General features: G+C 46.8%; 1 protein-coding gene across 4 annotated transcripts in view; it reads right to left on the reverse strand.

Moving 5' to 3' along the window:
• TNC (tenascin C) overlaps positions 1-19671 on the reverse strand; it is a 75503-nt gene that overhangs the window by 7074 nt on the left and 48758 nt on the right. For 2 of the 4 annotated variants that reach the window (XM_071574286.1, XM_071574285.1), the window contains 6 exons: positions 10679-10951; positions 4730-4852; positions 3408-3551; positions 2191-2310; positions 1487-1630; positions 463-593 (listed from right to left, as the gene is read on the reverse strand). In XM_071574286.1, coding sequence (XP_071430387.1) covers positions 463-593; positions 1487-1630; positions 2191-2310; positions 3408-3551; positions 4730-4852; positions 10679-10951 — 935 coding nt within the window. Of the gene's footprint in view, positions 1-462; positions 594-1486; positions 1631-2190; positions 2311-3407; positions 3552-4729; positions 4853-10678; positions 10952-12371; positions 12645-15840; positions 16117-18353; positions 18627-19671 lie in introns of all 4 variants that reach the window. The other 2 variants (XM_071574288.1, XM_071574287.1) reach the window with 2 other exon arrangements.

Consider the following 19671-nt stretch of genomic DNA (forward strand, 5'->3'; position numbering starts at 1 on the left):
TAGAATGCACATGATTCATATTTAAGCATTTGGTGCAATCTGCTTATGTAGGAACAGGATAAAACTATTGGGGAACAAGAGGCACTTGCAGAGATGGTTCATCCTGTCTTAGACACCCCGTTGCACTGGGGTGGATCCTCCTGAATTTAGATTTGGAATCCCATCCTTTGTGTATGTGTGGTGAGTTTATTCCATGGCACAGGTTTGGAATGAGGGCTTGTGCTTTTCTGTGTATTGTGCAGAGATGAAGGTCACAATTCAGGCTGCAATGGAGCTCCTGTTTCAGGGAATAATGTAGGAAATGACTTAAGTTTTAAATGCCCAGTCTGGCACTGACACAGGTAATGAGCCTTTTGCCAGGTCTGATTTAAGGCACATGATCAGGTCCCATTGCTGGGCACTTCAGGCCATCTCTGCTGCCCAGTTTGGGGCACAAGCCCTGCTTGGCTCCCAGAGCTGTACCTTGACACTGCCATCGATGGCCTCGTAGATCAGGAGATACCCAGTGACTGGAGCACGTGGAGGCCTCCAGGACATCACAGCTGTTTCTGACTGAACCTCAGTGGCACTTAAATCTCTTGGGGCATCCAGTCCTGAAAGAGACACAGGAACAATGACAGTCACATTTAGAAAGAGTTAAACACACTTATGGACAGCATATTAAAACAGGCCAGGAAAGCAAAATTTGTCTCCCCAGAATTTTGAAAATAAAACCCATTTCAAACTAAATTTTGGGATTAAAAAGTGAGTTCCCCATTGGGAGTTTTAAGATAAAGGTATTTACTTTCTCTAAGTTAAAATATTGGCTTGTCTCAGGCCTTTCAGTTTATAAGCAGAAGCATTGAAGTGTCTTTTGAAACAAAGTTGTACATTTTAATATTTCTCACAGGAAGACAGATGGATATTTATATATAAACAATTATATATTTATATAAATACACATATTGATATAATATAGAATATATAGTATAAATATATTATTTATTTTATATTTTTATATGAATATAAAATATGATAAAATAAAATAAAACTTTGGTTCCAAGGATGACTCTTTTGAATAGGAAAACTTTTCACACTTGGTTGGCTGCACCTTCCTTTCTCTACAGTTATTGGAGCACTGGACTTGTTGGTTCAGCTCTTGGCCTTGGAGTTAATGCCCTGAGACAACCCAAGTACAGTCAGGAAAATGAGGAATGTCCACAATTTCATTGAATTTTATGGAAAGCCATAAATGTGGATACAACTGGGCACCTTCAGCATGGGTACCCCAACTGCAGCCCCCAAAGAAGAGCTCCTGCTCCTGCTTTCTGTGAGAATCCATAGAACTGGAGCCAGGAAAGCTCCTCTAGGCTTCCACCAGGGAAGAGCAGATGCAAACACCATCAACATTCAGGTTTGGAGGAAAAAACCCACAATGTGCTTTATGAAACCAGAGGCAGGTGGGAGCAGCAGTGGCAGCTCTGCCAGCAGTGGGGTGGCACAGCACCTGTGGTGAAGTCGGTGGAGAGGGTCTCGCTCCTCTGCGTGTCCTTCAGCGCGTGGACACTCAGTGTGTACGTGGTGGCAGGTCGGAGGCCCTTCAGGTCGTACTCCACAGTGTTCCCTGAGACCATCTGAGTGACTTCTGGCTCTAAGAAGAAAACACGGAAGAGATGAAGAGAAGAAAATGAGAAGAGATCATTCAGACATGTCATGTCTTGCTCAGCTCCAATCTCCACTAATGATTTAGTGCAAAATAGTAAAAGCCCAGAGCCCAACTCTGTGCTGACACTTCTGCTGACTCTGAATAAACACCAGAGCCCTCCATCTAAAAGTGTGAGCACTCTCTAGTGTTCACAGGAATTATAGCACCACCTCTGCTTTCCAAGAATCTCACTCATGTCTGTTTGTGGCTGAACTGAGGATGCTTAACTCAAATGAGCAGTTTTAAAACACTTCCAGCAAGGCAACTCCTCCAAACAACAGCCCCCTGCTATGGGCACGGCCCCAAGGCTGCCAGAGCTTCAGGAGCATTTGGACAATGCCCTGAGGGACAGGGTGGGATTGTTGGGGTGTCCTGGGCAGGGGCAGGAGTTGGACTGATGAACTTTGTGGGTTCAGCTCAGGATTCTCTGTGACTCTGTGATCTTCCTGAGCACCCTTTGAGAGCTGTGACCCTCCATCTCCCCAGCCACCCCCAACTCTTCTCACCTTCCTCAGACACATAGGACACCACGTAATTGTCCACAGCAGCAATTGCTGGTTGCCAGGTGGCCAGAGCCTCAGAGTCAGTGATGTTCACCACTACCAGGCCCGAGGGGCTGTCCAGAACTGGAAGAAAAACAGATTGGAGCAATTTGAAAAACTTTCTCCACTCTGTGCAATGCTCTGTTGTAAATGTATGATAGAAAATGCCTTGGGGGAGCTTTTATGTTCCCCTTTGGAATTGTGGAGCTCCACAGAAAAGATGTCAGTGACTATAAAGGGACACCAAAAGCCTCCACTGGAAGGGGAGGTCAGTGCTTGGAGAGATGAAACACTGGGAATAGACAGAACCAACCACATTCTCAGATCAGTCTCAATACCATCAATCTCTGTCAGAGCTGACATATTTCTCTCAACACCCTCAAATCTGGGTTGTTTTTGGAGCAAACTCAGGAGGCAGAGATGGGAAAATGACCTAAAGTCACGGCAACTGAAAGCCACTGTGACCTTCCAGCAGCTTGCCCTGCAAGACTGAAATAAATCAATCCCACAGACAGCCAACCCCCCCAAATCCCCCCATGTCCTGCCTTTCCTTCTTGTAGGACTCTGTTTTTCACGTGGGTTTATGCTCTCCCTGAATTAGGATGGATCTCTGCCTCCATATGGGCCATGGAATCTCCTGGAATGGGCTATAAATCTCCTGTGCTTTTCCAATACTCATAATTTTCCTCCTTGCCTGAGCTCTCTGGATGCCTGTTAGTCTCCAAAAAAGAAAGAATGAAGGGTGCAGGGAGGGGTCAGAAGGAGCAGAGTGGACCCTCATTTCCTGCAGGGATATTTAAAGCTTCATTGAAACAAAACCAGGAGAGAGAATGTTTTCATGCTTAGAACAGTCTGGAATCTGGGATATGTGGAGTTTGACTCCAGAACAGAAACTGGTCTGAATTGCTCAACTGAGCTGAATCATCTCAAAAATTGTATTAATTAAACTTCTACATTCTTTTTCTGGTGAATTAGGACTGTAAATACATGAATTGTCTCTGTCTCACCAGTTGCAAATGGGAGCCTGATCAAACTTACAAGTTCTACACTCATCTAAAATGCAAAGACACAAAGAAGGAGTGGGCAAAAAGCTCCTCAGGGTTTGTGGGGACAGCAAAAATGGGGTCTCAGTGGGTCTGCAGGGGATACCTTGGAAAAGCTATTTCCTCTTTCTCTGTTACCTGTTTGCAGAGTGCCAGAGATGGGGTCACTCTCCTCAAAGCCTTTCACAGAGGTGATGCTGACTTGGTACTCAACCCCTGGCACTAATTTCACCAGCTTGGTCCTTGTCTTGCTTCCATCGACCGTAACCACCTCTGGAGTACCTGGGAAAGGCCAAATGCCAAGGGATTAGTGACACAACCCCCGTAAATGTTTGCAGGATGTGTTTCTAATTGAAGACTTCATGACCTTGTACAGGAGGAGGTGACTTTTCCCACTTAGTTCCAATCCCTGATGCCAAAGGGCAGCCTCAAGATAAATGATGCCATGACACCCAAATCAAAGACATTGGTTTATATTCACCAAGAAAAAATAACATCTCTAGTGAAAGTTGTTCCTGCCCATGGCAGGGGGTTGAGTGACATGACCTTTAAAGTTCCTTCCAGCCCAAACCAGTCTGGGATTGCAGGATTTCTGATCAGAAAAATATAAATTCACAAACAAGTCTAAGGTGAACACACAGCACTCTCTATATGGAAGTTCAAACACCTTCAAGGACAGGACTTGCACTTTGGATCTGATAAGGGAGGGAAGTTTCTCCTTCACCCACCTCATTTCAAATAAAGACAGAGTACATATTATTTTAAGAGGTGCTGCATGTGTGGCAGAGAACTCAGGACACATTCTGGGTTAATTCCAGGGAAGCACTTAGACAAGTGCATAACTTTAGGACTGTGGATTCCTTCTCTTCCATGGGACCAGAGTATATTTAAAGTTACACATGTGCTTACAGCCTGTATTGTCTAAGGGCCTAAATCATTAATTGTCTTTGTCAACAGCCTGACTTTTTTGGTCCTGACGTCTTTAGTGTTTGTTCTTCAGCTGTTTCCTTTCAAAGATGTCCCCAAATTATGCTAAAATCTGTTTAAGTATAGGAAGTTTTAAAGTTGAACACTAAACCAGAGCTATAATGGATGGAATGAGACAACCCTGAGGAGTACTAAGTAAAATCACTGCACTGGAAAACTATTTTAACTATGGATTATTTCCAGGGGCCATCTTTTCCAATATGTTTAGCTCATAAAGTGCCTACCAAATAATGAGACAGTCTGGAAACTGGAGGAGGCTCAGAGAGAGACTTTAGGAGCACAACCACTCCGGCATCTCCATTACAAGTCTTGTCCACGGGACGTGGACGCTGTTCAGACACAAGTTGCTTACACACACCCCTGTCTGGTGTGACCATGTCAGACCATGTGGGAGCTGGCAGAGGGATGTCCCCCACCCAGCACACCCTCCCTGCTGCCCCTCCTGCCTCCCTGCCCCTCCTGGCAGCACTCACCCCCTGCAGCAGGGACGTAGGTGACCCTGAAGTTGTCCACGTGGGAGCGGGGAGGTGTCCAGCTCACCGTGGCAGAGTTTTCCGTGATGTCAGAGAAAGAAATGCCCTTGGGAGATCCAACAACTGGCAGCAGAGAACACACCACATGGAAAGGAAAGGTAAATTATTTGTTTATCAGGCCTTAGTGCTGGAGGACTGATTTGTCTTATCCCTCTATCCGAAGAGCTGATGTTCTCAAAATTCCGTCCCAAACAACATTAATGCAGAGAGCACCAAACTCTTAATCATTTTGTTACCATTGATTTAGCAACAACCTGTTTGATCTAATCTGTGACCATGGCCTAAAAATACAACATATAACTACATAGAATTAACAGATATTTCACTGTTACAGGAAAGCATGGAGGAACACACAGAGAAAAGACATTTTATTACCCAGGAAATACCATATTTAGTATTTCTACCTCAGTTTCACTTGGATGATTTTTAGACCTTCTGCTGAACCTGTGACACCCAGAAACACCAGCCCTTAGCAGTGGAGAGATTTCTCTTTCTGAGCATAAAGTTTCTACTACAGGATGCTTGAAGGACACCTGGACTCAGGTGTGGGAGTCCATCAAGGTTCCTCTCAGGCACTGGCTGCCTGTAAGTCCTGTTGGCTTCAAACTAGAAGCAGCAGGAGGTTCTTCTTGGAATCTGTCTCTGAACATGAGTTTTCTTGGGTACATTCAATCACACCCATCCTGAGGAAGGCACTTGTGGCTCCCCTGCAGCTCCAAGTCCTGCAGCCCTTCCCTGCCTAAACCTGAGCACTGCATTTGTCCAGATAAATTAGGTCAGTAATGGCAACAAAACCCAAATTTTGCCAAAATGACCCAAACTTAAGAAGAGCCAACATGTATCTGAAATATTCCAGTCTGAGGCTTAATTAAGCCCCTTCAAAGCAAGCATGGAAAAGGCTTCTGGAAGGATGTGGTTGAGGGACCTGCCACTCCAAGGCTGACATTGAGCATCTTCCAAACTTTCCAGCTTTTTTGGCTGTAACCAAAACAACTCTGATGTGTTAAAGAAATAAACAGCACACACAGAGTAGGCCATTAGCACAAAGAGGAGAGATACCAAACATCAGCCACAGTAGGAAGAGTGGAGACAGGCTGAGGGCAGGGGAAGGGGGGCAAGAGGAGAAAAAAAAAAAAGGGACTGTGCTGGAAATAGCTTGGAAAGAACGTGTCTGTGGGCAAGGAGTCAGAGGGCTGTTTGTTCCACATGTCCCCAAAGCTCCAGCAGCCTTGCACTAAATCAACTGAAAGGCAAGGAAAGACAAACAACTGAGCTCTCCAGAGAAATGTGAATTATTCCTCTGGAGCTCACCAGACATGTTGGGTCGTGGGGTTTGCTCATGTGGAAAAGTCAAGGAGAAAAAAGAATTAAAGATAACAAAGCAAGGTGGGGTTAGGAAGGGTCTGTGGCACACAAAGGTGCTGCTGATTTAGGGACAGTCTGAAGGAAACGGAAGAGCACAAATAAAAACTGGGAAAGAGAGAGAAGTGAAAATCACATTTTGCTCCACATTAGAGGTGCCCTGAGTGGCTGAAGAAAAGTGCTCTTTGGAGGCCAAAGAGATGAAAATAGCTCTTGGGTTTCACACACATGGGGAATCCCAGCCTTTCCAATAAAATAAAATAAAATAAAATAAAATAAAATAAAATAAAATAAAATAATAAAATAAATAAAATAAAAAATAAAATTAAATAAAAATAAATTAAATTAAATTAAATTAAATTAAATTAAAAAAATAAAATAACCCATCCATCCCACTTGGACTCTGCTGGGCACACTCCCAAGGGCCTCATGCTTGTTTTCTGAACCAGCTGAACTGCACAGCAAACAGTGGTAAGAAGAGCTTTGACTCTGGGAGTTTTCCACATGCCCAGGTAGCCCAACAGCAGCAACATTCCTGGGAGAGAACCTGGCAAAAAAAGGTATAATGGAGCATCAGAGCACCAGTCCTGGATTGAGACCCAGAGATGTAAGAGATTTGTACCTTTGAGCACAGGGAAATTAAAAAGGAGCAAAGGAAATCATCTTCTCGAGCTTCCTGAAAGCCAAAATGAAGCAGGTATAGAAAATGTCCAGGGTGCTTCTGATTTGCATTCCTAATGAAGCTCAGCTCATCTGTGGGGCAGGTACAGGTAATTAATTACCTTCATCCCCCAGCATCACTCTCCAAGAGCTGTATGAGAGACAGAAACCTCCCCATGAGGCTGCTGAAGCCCCCAGGACTCCTGAGTGGCTGCTACTCATTAGGGATGGTTGCTGCTAATTGTTCTTTCCTTCCCAACAAACCAGAGGAGTGTGTTCTCCTAAGCACAGGTTGCTTTTATCATAGACAAAGAGCATGTGAAGCCTTTTGGGATCATCTCAGAGGAAAAACACTCTCACAGTGTGGCAAACCATCAATAGAAGGACAGCAAAGTAGCACCATGAGACCCACAGAGGACTTTAAGTGGCCCAAAGCTGTGGCCTCATGGTGGGGACTGAATTACACTTGAACTGGCATTTTACAGATGAATTTCTGAGAGACACCAACTGTCCCTCTGAGAGCAGCAGTGGGCAAATTGCCTTGTGCCAACCTGCTCAGACCCTGCAGGTCTGTGTGATGCTGCCCTGCACTACAGTGATTTTATCATCAATGATTTCTACAGCAGAATTGAGGGGGTAAAATCATAGAATCATAGAATGGATTGGGTTGGAAAAGACCTCCGAGATCATCAAGTCCAACCCTTGGTCCAACTCCAGTCCCTTTACCAGATCATGGCACTCAGTGCCACAGCCAAGCTCACCTTAAAAACCTTCAGGGATGGGGAATCCACCCCCTCTCTGGGCAGCCCATTCCAATCCCTGAGCACTCTTTCTGCAAAGAATTTCTTTCTGCTCTCCAACTTCAATTTCCCCTGGCAGAGCTTGAGCCCATCGTGCCCCCTTGTCCTATTGCTGAGTGCCTGGGAGAAGAGACCAACCCCCACCTGGCCAGAACTTCCCTTCAGGCAGTTCCAGACAGTGCTGAGGTCACCTCTGAGCCTCCTCTTCTCCAGACTAAACACCCCCAGCTCCCTCAGCCTCTCCCCACAGCACTTGTGCTCCAGTCCCTTCTCCAGCCTCGTTGCTCTTCTCTGGCCCCGCTCCAGCCCCTCAATCTCTTTCCTGACCTGAGGGGCCCAGAACTGAACACAACACTCAAGGTGTGGCCTCCCCAAGGCAGAGTCCAGGGGAAGGGTCACTGCCCTGGGCCTGCTGGCCACGCTAGTTTGGATCCAGGCCAGGATCCCATTGGCCTTCTTGGCCACCTGGGCACACTGGTGGCTCCTGTTGAGCTTCCTGTCCCTCAGTCCCCCCAGGTCCCTCTGCCTGGCTGCTCTCCAGCCACTCTGTGCCCAGCCTGGAGCGCTGCAGGGGGTTGGGGTGGCCAAAGGGCAGACCCACACTCTGGCACAGAGGGCAGAGGGTGGGTACCATCCCCACCCCAAAGAGGATTCAGTCAGCAGTTCTGGGGGGAAAATATTGCTGTTTAACCCTAGATATGAGTCAATGAAGGAGGAAGAACTCCTTGTGATGGCCATGGGATCCCATTTATTCTCAACTCCACTGCCCAGAGGTTTCCCATCATGTTCCTGGTGTGATGGGAGGAAGGGAAACCATCTCAGCCTCCAGGTAACTCACCAGCTGCAGGGCCAACACAAGAGACAGGGAAAAATGTTATTTTACTATCTCCCCTAGTAAAATTAAAGATTTTCTAGCTGATTTATTCCTTGCTCACTTGTACAAAAAATATGGCTGAATATAAGCCTGACTGAACTGCCCTTTCAGGGTTAAAAATACTTCTTTGCAACCACACTGGAAAAGCTATAAATATACATATGTTTGTGCAATAATCAACTCCTAAAAAAGAAATTAGTTCAATGCTTGGCAGCCCAACCACCCAAATGTGGTGTAACCTGCAGTGCAAATTATTTTGCTGCATTTTTGTGGCTCCAGCTCTATTGTCCATTATCCATGGGCTATTTCCAGCTGACAAACATCTTTTGGGCTGTTGGCTTCAGGAGGTGACATAAATCTCCCTGAAAGAACTGAATAAGAACGTAGTCATGGGGAAAAATGATAACTCTTGGTGGTTTACCATAAATATCCTGGAAGTCAGTGAAAATGGGGACGTGCTGCTACCAAGAGCAGTGGCCTTTTAACATCCCTCTCCATTAGGACTTTAAACATCCCTCTCCATTAGGACTTTAAACATCCCTCTCCATTAGGAGTGGAACTGCAGGAACCCAGAGGGCAGAGGGCTGTGATGGAGGCATGTTCTGCTTCATGGAAATGTCTGGGTGAGTGTGTGGATGCCCTGGGTGTTTATCCAAGGGATGGGATGGCAGGCAGTGAAGCTGGGCAGAAATGTGCCTGTCTGTGCTAACAAGTGGCCCCACAGACCTCAGGGTGGAGCAGGAGGCTATTTCAGGACAGGCTGTTCAATGCTGAGCTCTCACTGCCCTTTTCCTGGGTGCTGCTGGGCAGATGCCCCTTTTAGGCATTCCTGTTGGGCTTCCTCACACACTGATCTTGGAATCAAATCCTGAGTTCCAGGGACCCATCAGGACCACTTAAGTCCAACTCCTGCCCCTGCCTAGGACATCCCAGCAATCCCACCCTGTCTCTCAGAGCATCATCCAAACACTCCTGGAGCTCTGGCAGCCTTGGGGCTGTGCCCACTGCCCTGGGGAGCCTGGTCAGTGCCCACCACCCTCTGGGGGAAGAGCCTTGTCCTGAGATCCAACCTGACCCTGCCCTGGCACAGCTCCAGCCATTCCCTGGGTGCTGTCCCTGCCCTGGCACAGCTCCAGCCATTCCCTGGGTGCTGTCCCTGCCCTGGCACAGTCCCAGCCATTCCCTGGGTGCTGTCCCTGCCCTGGCACAGCCCCAGCCATTCCCTGGGTGCTGTCCCTGCCCTGACACAGCTCCAGCCATTCCCTGGGTGCTGTCCCTGCCCTGACACAGTTCCAGCCATTCCCTGGGTGCTGTCCCTGCCCTGGCACAGCCCCAGCCATTCCCTGGGTGCTGTCACTGTCACACAGAGCAGAGAGAGGAGCTGCCCCTCATGAAGAAGCTGCAGCCCTTGATGAGGCCTCCCCTCAGAGACTTACTTGCCCCTTTCCTGTTTCACTCCTCTTGGAATGAAGCTGATTTGAAATAACTACTTTTTATATCAGCAAGCTCACACTATTTAAAATACTCAGTTTAACTCATGGGACATTGCTTTGTTTGCTTCAGGTTTAATAATGTTTCAAAATGAAACAATGATTTTGGTGGGGAAAAACCCCAAAACACTTCATTCAAAAGTGCCCAGACAAAATGCTTCCATTATGAACTCAAATCAAAGCTCTGATATTGCAAGAAACTCAAGTCAATTTGAATTACTGAGCACATGTTGCTCCTGGTAAGATCAGTCTAAGTTAATGGTGCTCAGGCCTTTGCTGATCAAGCCATAAATAAACTCCTCAATGGCTCTGGTAAATTCATTTTGTCACGATTCTTTTCTAGGGAGGTAAATTGTGCAGTGCTGAGATGTAATTAGTCACAGGAAATCACTGGAAAAGGCTGATGCAGAGACAATATTTCTTGGCCCTCAATGACAGTGCCTTTAATTGCCAGACTCTGCTGCCTAATTCCAGATTATGGAAGTAATTCAATTACACCCTATTAAACAGACAGTGATGAAGCTGCAGAATCTGAGGCTGATTATAAATAACCATATTGAACCAGTGACTTGGATAAGGGACATGCAGGAGACAGTTCAAACACGTCAGGGACAGGCTGTGAAAATAAGAGGTGCTGAAAGGAACAGGAATGAATCAATGAATGAATGGATGGGTTAGACTTTTCCTGCTGCAAAGACAATACCTGTGGTTGCCACTGCATTTACAGGTTGGGAACGTTGTCCACTGCTAAGTCCATAGAGCTCAATCTCATACTCAGTGCCCTCCTTGAGCCCTGTGATGTCCTGGGTGCGCTCATGGCCTGGGACTATCAGCTCCAGGGGGTCAGATTTCCTTTTGGTATCCCTGATTTTTAGAACAAAACTGTTGAAAACCCCTTCATCTGCAGTCCAGGAGAGACGGAATCCATCTGGAGTGGCATCTGAAACCAGGAGGTTGTCGACCTCGGGTTCTGCTTCTAAAAAAGGAGAATATGAGCAGGGGAAAGAAATGGGGTGTTAATGAGTTGGTCAGAGACCTGCCCCAGGTCTGGCTCTAGCACACTGCAAGAATCCAACCACAGTTCAAAGCAAGGGAAACAGTCTGCCAGCTATTAAAAAAAATTAAAAAAGACTATTAGTGTTATAAACATAACAAAGAGGATAAATGTGAGTGTGTGCAGGCCCATTCCAACTTCCACTCTTGAACAGCAAATCCACTGCAGGGACATACGACCTTTGTCTCCACCATGCAAAGTTACACATGCTAAGGGTGCATTTTTCCCTCCCTACCTGTGTGAAACCTTCATGTACCACAAAAACAAGCTGGTTATAGAACTGCAGGCATGCCTGGAACACTGTCAGGCCTCTCTCTGTTAGGAGAACAACACAAAAGCCCCTGGAAAGATTCTTGTTTCCTCCATGCAAGCCCATATTTCATGCACTTCTGCCATCCATGATGCTTCTGACCAGATGAGTCCTTTGCTGTTAAACAACTGCTGAAGCAGCAAAGGGGAATCATGAAAATCCACATCCCTTGAACAGCACACTTCAACCCAGGTGCAAGACCTACTGTCTTTAGGAAATAACCCCATTCAAAAGGACCCTGGGATACCTGTCAAACACCTTGAATTCAATATGGCCAGGCCTCATTGTCTGGAGAAACGCTGCTGGAGCTGTTGCTCTTACAGCACCTCCCACACAATTCTCCCTTCCACAGACAGACATTCCTCTGTGTTTTCTCCCAAAGCTCCACTGAGATAACCCCCAGTTTGCTGCTGCACAGACAGATGAGGACTGATGGCTGTGGGGCCAGAGGATCAGTCTGCAATGGTTTTCCAAGAAAGCTCAAGTGCTGCTGGGAAACAGCAGCTCTGATGTGGCTGGGAATGAGCTGTTTTGGGGAGAGAGATGCCAACCTTACAGGTGACAAGGATCAAACTCAGCAGTCTCTGTGTGGAACCCACACAGAGAGGGAAAGGAAGGAAGCCATGGCAAGAAATCCATGACTTTCTGAAGGTCCTGATGGTTGGCAAGGAGAATGTTGACGTTGGAAAATGCTGATGTGCCCAGCAGCTGTTAACAAGAGGAACTCCCACATGCAGCCATTCTTCTTTAAAGACTTTGGTTAGAAGTACCTGCAAGACCAGAAACTTTCACCCCTCAACCCCCAACATGCTCCTCTACAGGATCCCTCATAAAGCCAAAGAAGAAGACAAGTCAGAGGGACCAGAACTGCCCTGGTGAACCTGCCAGTGAGGAGGAGTTATGAGGAGCCACGATGCAGAGAAGGATGCAAAAGCCAAGGTTTGCTTTGCAAACATCACACACAACATCTCCCACAGAGGAAGAAAAGCGAGAGGAAGGGTGAAAGGGAACAATTGGTTTACATTAAAATACCTGTGACAGCCAGAGCACTCAGGGGCTTTGTTTGGTGCCCCTTGGCAAAACCATAAAGCACAACCTCATAGCCAATGCCAGTAATGAGGCCTTTGAGCTTCAGTTGGCGCTGGGCTCCCGAGAGGAGGAACTCCTGGGGGTCCAGCAGCTTGCCAGAGTCCACCACGACCACTAGAAAGTTGTCAAAGGCATTCTCCGATGCCATCCATGACACTGTGAACCCATAGGGGTTAATGTCAGACACAGTGAGGTTTTCCAGTGGGGGCATGGCCTCTAAAAGAAGGGAAGGTGCAGAAACACACACACACACAAAAAAAAAAAGAAAAAAAAAAAAAGCAAAAACCACTGAGAATTAGGAATGTCAGAGGTTCCACCAAACAAAAGTCACATTTTTCCCCAAGGCATGGATTTAATAGAAGTGCACAGCCAGGACAGAGGGTGAGGATTTTCAGTGGAACCTCCAGCTGGATGCTCAGTTTTTAATTTTCATCCAGGGTGTCTCAGCACCTCATCTCAAGCTCCACTGAATCTCCTTTCAGGCTCACTGTGTAAGCACATTTCTCCTCTTACACATGCACTGTGAGGCAGTTACAACCAAAACTGCTTTAGAAATGCTGTGCAAAAGCTTTCATTTCCCTCCACTTGTCTCCACCGTCAGTGCTTTAGGGACAAGCCTCAGCTTTGGCATTCACAACTCCTGCATTTTCCTTCTTTACCTCTCTACTTCACATGAATATCTCCAGGGGAGATATTCTGGAGGGGTCAGAGATGCCAGAAGCAGGACATCAATAACTCAGATTCATACCTAGCATGGTATGTTGAAAATTTAAAGAAATTCCAGTGAAGGGTCTTTTAAATTTTCACATCAGCATGACTTTTATCAGAGTTAAAAGATGTTGATCAATTCTTCACAACTTATCACTAACTCTCAGGGAAAAAAAAAAAAGGCTGGGGTTTTACAAGGTTCTTAGAGTTCTTTTCTCACTCAAAATCTGACAAGTAAGAAGATCACCTGGCTCTGCTAAACCCTGGCCTTGGTCTTGCCTTGCTTTTTCTCTACCCTGTTTGTCAAACCTGCTCTGTTGGCTCAGGAGCTGACTCAGCCCATCTTCCAACCACTCCAATTCCACTGACTTAAGAAAATACCAGTTACTTAAAGACAGAACCTTCCTGAAAAGGGCTTTGGGGTTTGGTTTTCACATTTCACAACCACTGAAGCTGATCTTGTTAGAACTTGGCATAAACATTCCCTCCTAAAAGGTTATAATTTGGAACTCCTCATGTTTTAATATTTACACATTTGGGAGCCAGTGATTCAGCTTGAATTTTCTCAATTTTGAGATAATTTTGAATCTTTATTACTTCTAATCAAGCAATCCCAAAGGTTCACAGTTTGGGTTTGCCTCTGGGAGGGTGGGTAACCAACGCTGAGCCCCCACTACTGAAATTATTTTCCTGGGGTAGGTGTTGAGTGACACCAACACTCTGAACCCAACAGGTTTGTGTGGCAGCACATCCTCCTGCTGCCACATTTCTCTCACAGTGGGAAGCCTCTTCTCCCAATCCCAATGTCTGTGGCTTATTTCCACAAAAGAAATATTTGTGCTCTGGGGCAGCAAAAGAGCAAAGGGTTTGAAAGCAGCTCCTCAGTTCTTGCTGTGTGATTGGTTGTCCTTGGGAGCGGGTCAGCAAAGGTGCTCACTGCAACCATTTGCCTTGAGGGAAATCTCTTGGTCATGGTCTTTTCCAGCCACTGAGAGCCCAAGTGCTGCTCCTGCAACCTGTGCTCCCACTGCACATCAACAGAGAGAGGAGAAAGAGCAAAATATCTCCAATTCTCCATTAATCCTGGCAGGAGGGGGCCCATATGTCCCTGTGCCAAGCCCTGGTCATTAGAGGTCACTAAGCTGATCAGAGGGCTGGAGCAGCTCTGCTGGTGAGGAAAGGCTGAGAGAATTGAGATTGTTCAGCCTGGAGAAGAGAAGCTTTGGGGTGACCTAATTGTGGCCTTCCAGTGCCTGGAGGAGCCCACAGGAGAGATGGAGAGACTCTTTCCAAGGGTCTGGAGTAACAGGACAAGGGGGAATGGCTTCAAACTGTCAAAGGGCAGGGTTAGATGGGATATTGGGGAGAAATTCTTCCCTGTGAGGGTGGGCAGGCCCTGGCACAGGGTGCCCAGAGAAGGTGTGGCTGCCCCATCCCTGGAAGTGTCCAAGACCAGGTTGGATGGGGCTTGGAGCAACCTGGGCTAGTGAAAGGTGTCCCTGCCCAGAGCCAGGGGGTGGATGAGATGGTCTTTAAGGTCCCTTCCAACTCAGACCAGTCTGTGAGTCTCTGACTCTATTCCAGTAGAACACACTGCTCACATAGAATCATAGAATGGATTGGGTTGGAAGAGACCTCTGAGATCATCAAGTTCAACCCTTGATCCAACCCCACTGTGATCACCAGATCATGGCACTCAGTGCCACGGCCAATCTCACCTTAAAAACCTCCAGGGATGGAGAATCCACCCCCTCTCTGGGCAGCCCATTCCAATGTCTGAGCAGCCCCTCTGTAACGAATTTCTTTCTGGTGTCCAACCTAAACCTCCCCTGGCAGAGATGGAGCTGTGGCGTCTTGTCCTATTGCTGAGTGCTTGGGAGAAGAGACCAACCCCCACCTGGCCAGAACTTCCCTTCAGGCAGTTCCAGACAGTGCTGAGGTCACCTCTGAGCCTCCTCTTCTCCAGGCTGAACACCCCCAGCTGCCTCAGCCTCTCCCCACAGCACTTGTGCTCCAGTCCCTTCTCCAGCCTTGTTGCTCTTCTCACTTGGGTTGGAAGAGACCTCTGAGATTACCAAGTCTAAACCTTGATCCAACCCCACTGTGATCACCAGCCCAGGGCACACTGTGCTCACAGTGGGGTTGGATCAAGATGTGGTGGATTCTCTGTCCCTGGAGATGTTCAAGAGCAGACTCATGATTCATAGAAGGTGACTCTGTGGCATTTACTTCATTATTTGAGACACATGTGATTTACAACTGATCCCAGTCCAAATCTGGCCAAAATATTCAGACATAAGAAGTGGGAGCTCCTCTGAAATCCAGGCCCCTCTGGATCCTTCAGATGCAACTTTTGAGCATCAGGCAAATTTTCCCCTCAAACTTTAAGAGTTAAAAAAATGAGCAAATCAGTGAATGGTTTGGGTCAAAAAGGACCTTAAAGATCAACTCATTCCACCCCCTGCCATGGGCAGATACACCTTCCACTAGTCCAGGTTGCTCCAAGCCCGGTCCAACCTGTCCTTTTAACTATTTCTCAACTAGTTCTGCTCCTAGGAATTTTTTTAAGCTCAACAGGACTGGTCTGACCCCTCCTTGCACTGAGCTTGCAACAAACCCCCTGCTGCTGGAGGAGACATTCAGTGCTGCAAAGCCCTTTCTTCTCCTGAGCCAACAAACAGCCTCCAAAGCTTCGAGCAGGTACCTGTCACAACAAAAGCAGTGAGGGGCTCTGTGTGAAGCCCTGCCCTGGTGGTGCCTTTAATGTGAATGTCATAGGCAGTGTGATGCAGGAGGCCTGAGATGTGGGCGCTGCGGGTGCCTCCTGCCACCGTCACCTCCTGGGGCTCCTGGGCCGCCTGGGCATCTCTAACGTGAATGACAAACTTGGCAAAGGGCCCATCTCGGGTAGTCCAGGAGAGGTTGAAGCTGTCAGGGGTAACGTTTGAGAGGGTGAGTGTGCCCAGCTGTGGCTCAGCCTCTGAGGGAGAAAGGAACACAGGTGAAGAGAGAGTTACTCTGTGAGGGGTGGGGGAATGAGCTCAGAGATGCTCAGAGATGAGGCTGAATGTTTTGGCCTTGGTTTGCAGTAAAAAAATAAGCATTGCAAAAGCTGCTTTGTCAGGTTTTGGAAGGAAGCCACTGAAATTAGTGCTGGCTTGAAAATGATATTTTCATTCAATTTTCTTAAATAAACTCAATTTACCTAATGAAATGTGGGCCTGATTTACAGAAGCACCAACAGAGCACAGCCCTGTGGTGAAATCTTACAAATTACAGGAATTCCCCACTGGGGATTTGATGGGAATACAAACCCACAGCAATTCCAAAATAGACAAAGTAGATTTCAGGCAGGAATCCTTGAAATCCCAGTTCAGCTTCTGTTTAGTGTTTCTGTTGCCTGGAGTCATAGATACTTCTATTTTTGAACCCTGAAGTTCATGAAGGGTTTCAGCCCTAACAGTGATTATCTCAGCACTAATCTCAGGCCAAAACCTCCCTGGCCTCCACAGATAAGATGTTCCTCATCCTCCAATTAGGCACAAGCAGAGAATATCTGACAGACTGCACAATAAAACCCCCACCACTCTTGGTGCTCTTGTTTCTGACTCTTCAGTGGTCAGGGCACTTCTTTAAGAAGCAAAGGCTTTCCTTTGCTGCTGGAGAAAATTCAACATCACATCTCTGCCCTGCAGAGGAGACACTCATCCTCCAGGAGGGGGAGAACTCCTTACCCAGTCTGTTTTAAAGCTATTCCACTTAGCATTAAGTCATTAAAGATTCATTAAAGCACAGAGAGAGCACAAACATGACCCAGCAGTCAGATGGTCAGAGAATTCTGTGTCTGCTCTCTGGGCTGAGTTACTGCTTGTTTTTCTTGCCAATTGAGTATGAACGAAGAACACCTTGGGAAATGCAGCACAGGAAAATAACTATTGAGGTGATTCATGCTGGGAGAAAAGTCAGAAAGATGCATCCCACCAACAGAGAGGAGGGGGAAAGAGAGAAACCTTTCTCTTAACTAAAACATGAACTGCTGCAAGATGTTCCAACTTTTACTCCCGTTCCTCAAGGCAAGAGTTTTAATTAATAGTCCACCTTCTTCCCTGGAGTTTTTTAGGAACAGGTGAGTGCAAGTGGCCCCAGTTAAGGACACATGCAGATGTCATGCTCTCAACCAGTGACCATCAATGCCTTCATGGCTGACAGGTGCCACCATGTAAGCTCGTACTCCTGAAGATAGATGGGATGAGGGAATATCCACAAAACAAACAGGATTGGGTGGAGAAGAGATGGAAACCAAGCTTGGAGCCCTCAGCTCCACATGCAGGTCAGAGAGGGCAAACAGAGCCTTTCCAATCCCATCCTGGCACAACCACATTCCTTCACATGCCACTTGCATCCCATCAGGCACGTTCCCATCATGGCAACCTGACTCCAAAGAATGCTACATGCAACATAAACTGGAATCATGTCTTCAGGCAAGTCTTAGTGATCTCCTGCCATCCTGGAATCACCGTGGGAAAGGCTCTGACATCAACAAGACAGGTCATAAGGGCTCAAAGGTAGCAATGCTAGTGAGAGTGGTGGGTTGACCATCAAGAAAGGGTGAACTTGCTTTTAGAGCCCTGCCCTCTTCTGGGAACACACAAAAACACTGAGCAGAGAAGAACATGAGAACCAGAACCACTCCATGCAGTTTTGGTTGGTCATTTCACATGCTGCATGAAATTCCCACAAGAGATGCAAATGTCTCGGGGGACATCTGGTTTCAAGAAAGAAGAACAAAAATGGCATGCACGTGCCTCTTCAGGCTGAGAAAGACATGAAGGCCTCCCACCCACAGCAAGGCAAGTGAGGGTGGGGTGAACAACAACTTCATTCAAGATCAAGTGCAAAGATGCTCCGTGAAGAACATCAACCATCTGGAACAAGTCAATTATATATACACAGGACTCACAGAGAAGTGTATATATAAGGAAACCAGTCATGGTTTACTACTCTCTTAATACTGGGGGCACTTCTCCAGCCTCTTCCATTGTCTCAGATCCCTGTTTTTCCAAGCACTCTCAGTGCATTTCTCCTCCCCTCACGGTGATCTCCCTACAATTTGCCAAAGGAACGACGACCAGTTGGAGCCACGTTTTGGAGCAGTTCGGTGGACAGCGAAAGAAAGAAGAACAAAGAGCAAACCTGGAAGATGAAACAGCAAAATACCTGTGGTTGCCAGTGCTGTCAAGGTCTGCCCACCTTGCCCATCAATTACACCATGGAGCTGGAGAGTGTAATTAGTGGCAGCTTTGAGGTTGGGCACTACATAGTGCCGGGAGGCCCCTGGCACTGTGAGCACCAGCGAGTCCAAAGGGAAGTCAGAGTTCCTGACCTCCAGGATAAAATGGTCAAAGGCATTGTCCTGTGCTTCCCACGTCAGGGACATGCTGTCTGAGGTAGCATTTGATACAGAGAGTTTGCTAAGGAGAGGTTCCTCTACTACGGGAAGAAAAAAACAAATGGAAATGGTATTGCAGTTATTAAAAGCCAAAGCAACAAAATAAATTGATACAGGAGCTTGAATTCACATGAGTGGGTCACAAAGGCCATCCAGCCTTGTGTTTCTCCATGTATGTCACACATCACCCCTGCAGTCACCCTGAATGTGCCACCCATCATTCAGTGAGGATGTTGAACTGCTGATGTTGGAAACTGCATCATCTGACAGCTGAGATTTGATATTCTGCTTTCATTAACTACATTAATTTATTGCTATGGCAACTTTTCCTAAGACCATATCAGCAGGCCAAATTTGGTAGAGATGTTAAAGGATCCCAGTGTGAGCTCTTATCTGCCTGCAATGAGAATGCACCTTCTGTTTCTGGAGTCTGGTCCTCACCTGCCATTCTCATACTGGCCTTGGCTCAAGCACACTGAACATTTGCATGTCCTGTCTTTCCTGGAAAAACTGTCAACTGTAAAACCTTGAGATGTGCAACGTGCCAACAACTAAATGCCTGCCTCTTTCAGTCACTGCCATCAAGTCAAATGGACTTTTTCAATCTCTCATCCAATGTAAACTGAACACTGAAGTTGTTTTCAAGCAATGAATGTGCCTTGCAGGATTCTGCTGGCAGAGACTGAAACGTGCCTGACATCTATTTAGAGAATCAGGATAAAAACTGTGAGCAGAAATCAGCTTGTCTGAGACAAAGAGTGTCTCCTCTGGGCTGTGTGACAGATGCCAACACGTGCTGGAAGGTGAATATAATGGATCATCTCCCTCTTGGTCCTTGGGAAAGTTGTTTTTCCCTCTCATCTGCCTCAGAGGTTGCCCCAACTATAATGTTTGAACAAACTCAGGGAGTGACTGAAATCACAGCACAATGTGACCGACTGTCTTTGCTGGATGGGACGGTGGGGGAACATTCACAGCTCGAAAGGTCCCAGGCTGGTCTTCCTTGGAAGGAGGATTTGGCAATGGGGTGGCCTGATGGGGTAGCTGAGGGAAGGGAAAGGGGCACAACCTGCAAGGAAGAGTTAG

The sequence above is a fragment of the Pithys albifrons genome, chromosome 20 (assembly GCF_047495875.1).
Source record: "Pithys albifrons albifrons isolate INPA30051 chromosome 20, PitAlb_v1, whole genome shotgun sequence".
NCBI classification, from domain to species: Eukaryota; Metazoa; Chordata; class Aves; order Passeriformes; family Thamnophilidae; genus Pithys; species Pithys albifrons.